At 44.8% G+C, this 5,132-nt stretch overlaps 1 protein-coding gene across 1 annotated transcript; it reads right to left on the bottom strand.

Annotated features, from left to right (window-relative positions):
- Positions 1-1,415: 1,415 nt before the first annotated feature.
- On the bottom strand, positions 1,416-4,068 carry LOC134077802 (otospiralin-like). The gene is made up of 3 exons (XM_062533442.1): positions 3,909-4,068; positions 3,466-3,501; positions 1,416-1,643 (listed from the first exon to the last, which is right to left on the bottom strand). Exons 1-3 carry the CDS (start codon positions 3,970-3,972, stop codon positions 1,438-1,440), a joined length of 306 nt encoding a protein of 101 aa, XP_062389426.1. The 5' UTR covers positions 3,973-4,068; the 3' UTR covers positions 1,416-1,437.
- Positions 4,069-5,132: the final 1,064 nt, after the last annotated feature.

Here is a 5,132-nt window from a genome sequence, read left to right on the forward strand (position 1 = left end):
TCTTACAAGAGGACTTATTTTCTCCTTGACTCCTGTGTCATGTGGTCTCGCGCGGGGTAAAGCCTCAGCTGGAGAGGATGCAAGGCGAGGAATGCGGTGACTTTGTACGGGGGAATAACAGGAAGAGGGCTGTGAGGTTACGGGGAGGGCAGCCGGTCTAAGAGCCCTCGTCTCTCGGCTAGGCACTCTCACCGTGACCCGGGGCAACGGCTCAGATGGAGGAGGGAAGGTGGCGTCTCCCACCTGTCACTCCAGCTTTCTTTCAGCCGCACCAGAAAAACTCTCTCCAGCTTCCTCTCCCTCTCTTTCTCTCTCTCTCTCTCTTTTACCCACTCTTTTTCTCTCCTCTCACTCTCTTTTTTGTCCCTCTCTCTCTCTTTCACACACAGACACACACACACACACACACACACACACAGACACACACACACACACAGAGACACAGACACACAGACACACACACACAAACGCACCGTTTTCCATAGTTTCTGTTCCATAGAGATCTCTCTCCCTCTCATCCTGTTGTCCTCTGTCGGATTCCACTCACCTGGCTGGCTGAGTGGCAGCCTGAGGGTCTTGACTGTAAAATCGGGTCACTATTTTAAGCCATCTGTCTGAAATCCTCCGCCTTCAACTCCACAGGCAACAGACAAGGGCAATTATTGGCTCATTAGACAGAATCTGTATTCCAGGCAATGGTGCGTAAATACTCTATGGACTTCCCAAAAGAACATGCTTAATTCCAAACACAGTTGTTTAGACATGCTCACACATGTTTCTCTCACTCTCTCTCCTTCTTTCTCTCTCGCTCTCTCGCTTTCTCTCTCTCTCTCTCATACACACACACACATGCTGTACACACACACTCACACTTTCTCTCTCCCTCTCTCTCTGACACACACACACACACACACACACACACTCACACACGCATACACTCACACACACTTCAGTGCATGTCGAAACGAATCCTCAGAATCCCGAGAAGCAACCAGAAAAGGCACCTTCTTTGTGATGCTTACCGATTTTACTGATAAAAAACATATTTATCAAAACAACGGAATACCTTGACACTGAAAACATTTCTACTGGAATGCAGCAAATCATACCCGACATCAAACACACTCATGCACTCAGACTTATGAGGGACATTAATGGACCCTAACTTAAATGCAGGCAAAATGCAGTCTTATCAACAAGTAAAGTTGTCATGCATGAATTATCGCTATCATGTGGGCAAACGGAAGCATTGAGCTGAATCATCAGTGCTTGCGGTTAATTAAGGTCTTTCCATGGTGTTAAATTTGCTAATTAATCAAGTAATTCAATTCACGTTTAGCAGACTTAAGACTTTTGCCGTTTTCTCGTCATTCAAGTTAGGGCCCTATACTGTATGCGTGTTTATCCGCTGGTTCTGAAGCTCCGTGCCTGATGGCTTCAGTCGTCCTCTGGTTGGCCAGGCTCCGGGGCGGAGTCGTATCCCAGGTAGCTGGCGATGGGGAAGTGGGCCCAGTAGGTGCGGGCCAGATCCTGCAGCGCGTCGTAGCCGGCCTGGGCCCGCAGCTCCTCCACCCAGCCGTAGAAGTCCGACGCCCACAGGTTCCAGTTGGGCATGCTGCGCTTGCCACGCGCCAGCTGAGCTCCTGAGGACAAGCCACAGCAACAGCAGGAGAGCAGAGGTGTGACCAGGGTGGCAATGTGGAAGAGGAAACATTCAGAGGCTCTTTTCTATGGAACAATAGAAAGTTATTTTTTTTAAATGATTTTTTCACGTTATTGCCTTTGACAGCAGTCATTATATACTTTACAGGGGTAATTATATAGTTTTAACAGACCTCCGAACGTTGAAAAGGTCCATTTCTGCAGCACTCTGAAGAGTCGCGTAATAAAGAGTCGGGATAATGTGTACTGTAGAACGGCGGTCATTATCGGAGAAAATAACTTCCGACAGGATGAACCGGACCCCGACGCGACAGCGGAACTTTCTGCGGCACCCTGAAGAGCTGTGTAATGACCCTTGTTATTTCACGGCTCTGCAGAGTGCTGCGGAAATGGGCCTTCCCAATGTTCAGAGGTCTGTTAAAACCATAGAAATACCCTTGAAAAAGTATAATGCCCGCTGTCAATGGCAACAGGTTTTGTGCTTTTGATTCACGTCTTTCATATCACTCAGCAAGTAGTCCAATCACTTCTTGCAATGAAACTTCATTCAAAAGTGAAAGCAGACAAGTTCAGCATCTGAACCTAGTCTTGGGTGACCAGACATCCCCGGTTTCAGGGGACAGTCCTAGTTTTTGGTTGCCTGTCCCCGGGAAAATACAGAAAAACTACTGTATGTATTTCATTCAGATTGATAGTCAAACTGAAAATGTTTCCATTTTTACCACATTTTTGGGATTATGTCCCCGGTTTTGGTCTTGGACATCTGGTCACCTTAACCCTAGTCTATTATCGCTTTTTTGAACGTGCTGTATGCAGCACTGTCACATCTGGTCTAGGAACTTCAACTGATAGTGGACGCTCATTGTTGCAGAAGACGCGACGGGAATGGAATGCTTTAGTTACCCACCTTGTCTAGCTTCCCTGTGAGAGTTGATAGATATGCGACTCATATTGCCTTTTGATGAGCCTGACCCTTTCGACAGGATTCATTATCTCCTGGGCAACAGAATGTGTCGTCCTTCACATTTTTATGACATTCCTTTAATTCTATCTATGTGTATTTTGATTTCATATACTATACAAATTCAATATAAAGGGGTTAAAATGTGAATGACAGTCATCTCAGGAGAAAACTGAAGAGCACATCTTTAGATTTGGCATTTCATTCTATACACTGAGTAGATGAACAGACAGAAATAATGGCAGAATCTATAGGCAAATCACACACAATGAACATACAGAATTACACAACGGCCATATTATGACCTTCTTATCACTAATGTTGCTATAGTAACATCAGCTTATACATAGAACTTGATTCACGTCATTTGATCAGCGCTGAAAATAAAACCATGTGCGCCATTTCTACCACAAGCCATTTAGGATACAAGCGTAAACAAAGCTGAGACGCACGTCAGAGACACTGAGTTTAGCGATTTAGCTGTTACACTGTCGAGTGCCATTAGTTTGACCATGCCCTTGATGTATCTGAAGGCCATCCCATTACTCCATATACCACACCATATACAGTAGCAAAAGGCCTGTGGCCATAAAGGCAGAGGGAGGAATTTCCATTTGCCATTGACCCGCTTTTAAATCCTCCAAACACCTCCAGCCCCCCACACTAGCAACCCCCCCCCCCCCCCCCCCATAACCACCATCATCCCCATCTCATCCTTAGGCACCACAGGGTAAAACCTTCCCCCATCATCCAGACTGGGCAGCCACATCTATGGGACAAAAAGCAGCAGCGGATGCACTTCAAAGTGCTGGCGTGGATCACACGCAGCGGGCCACGCTCACCTTTCTGCTCCTCTGAAGCAGTCATTTCCTCCACTCCTGTGGAGAGAGAGGGGGGGGGGGACAGGAGGGAAGAAAGGGGTTGGGTTAAAATGAGATGGACAGAGACGCAGGGAGGGACAGTCAAACAGGGAGGAGAGAGAGAGAAAGAGAGAAAGGAGGAGGAGGATAAAAGGACAGAGAAGAAAACGGTCGGGTTAAAACGAGATGGACAGAGACACAGGGAGGGACACTCAAGCAGGGAGCAGAGAGAGAGGAGGATGAAGGGTAAAAAGACAGAAAGAGAAGAATAAAAAGAGTGAGAGAGGGAAATGGAGGGCGAGAGGAGAGTAGAGAAGGGACACACACACTCTTATGAATAGCTCAAATCGCAGACACACATTTTTAAGAATCAATACACCTGTTTAAAAGCTATTAGAAACACACATAAATCGTAAATACAGTACCTGATAAAAAGACAGGTCCAATCAGTAACATGCAGGAAATCAGGAGGTTACAGAGACGAGACATGCTGTTACTGTACAGTGTCTGCAGAAACAAAAAGGGACAGTACGAGACACTAGCCGTGGTTGCATAACACTTCAAACACACAGAAGTATGTAAGAGCTACATGTGCAGCTGCTCACTTCAAAAGATCACAATACGAGAATCTGGTGATGTGCAGCCTTTTGCATCAGCGGGACATAGCTGAATGGTACACAGTGAGACAACAGCTATGCGTCACATACACAGAAACATGCAAGGACACGCAAGCCATTTTGAGAGAAGAGAATGTGAAAGAATCCGGGAATGTAAATGGCCTCTTGTAACTGTAAGCAAAAGACAGAGATGTGCTGGAAATTCCTTTCTTCTTGATTCACAGATGCCAGGAAAACATGGCAAAAAAATGTGACAGAGTTGAAAACAGAGTGTGGGTCCTAATGTCAATGGTGAGCAAAGTGCACAGTATTTATTCTATCTAAAGCTCATTTATTCACAAAATAACACCATGGGAAAATGCTGATTTTTCAGCTCAATACTTCCACTGCACTGCAAAAAAGTGATATCTTACCAACTGTTAACAAGAACATTTTGCCTTAATTTAAGATGAGACAATTTATCAAAAATCGTAAATCTCATCTTAAATTAAGGCAAAAGGTTCTTGCTCCATTGGTAGGTAAATTTGCTTTTTTACATCTGAAGTTAGAGGATTTTTACTAATTCTAAGTCAAATAATCTTACAAGAAAGCTCAAAGTCACTATCTTTATACTAAAAACAATACAAACTAGATTTCGTATCTTGATATGAGATTATAACACTTGGCAAGATATCACTTTTTGCAGTGTAGCCACAAGAGAGATATATAATTAAATTGCTTGTTTAGACTTTGCACAATTAGACCTTTTAAATGAGTGCCCCTTGTTTGCACAGATAGAGAACTTGTTAAAGACTTGTTAAAGAGGACCAGTCTTACCTGTGAGTGCGACAGCAATGGCCAGCAAAGGACACTGACAAGTTGGACTGACTGGCCTCCTCTTTCTCAGTAACACCTTCCTACGCAACACAAACACACACACACACACCACACACACACACACACACACACACACACACACACACACACACACACACACACACACACACACAAGCTGTCTGGGAGAAGTTCACAAGTCGACGTTTGTTTGCATTT

This window comes from Sardina pilchardus, chromosome 4 (assembly GCF_963854185.1).
Source record: "Sardina pilchardus chromosome 4, fSarPil1.1, whole genome shotgun sequence".
NCBI classification, from domain to species: Eukaryota; Metazoa; Chordata; class Actinopteri; order Clupeiformes; family Clupeidae; genus Sardina; species Sardina pilchardus.

What these genes read in the sequence shown, in the direction of transcription:
- LOC134077802 (XM_062533442.1), bottom strand. Translation starts at nt 3,972, where the DNA reads ATGTCTCGTCTCTGTAACCTCCTGATTTCCTGCATGTTACTGATTGGA. An exon ending in TGGACCTGTCTTTTTATCAG is followed by an intron (nt 3,502 to 3,908) that starts GTACTGTATTTA and finishes CTCTCTCCACAG; the next exon opens with GAGTGGAGGAAATGACTGCT. An exon ending in TGCTTCAGAGGAGCAGAAAG is followed by an intron (nt 1,644 to 3,465) that starts GTGAGCGTGGCC and finishes GCTTGTCCTCAG; the next exon opens with GAGCTCAGCTGGCGCGTGGC.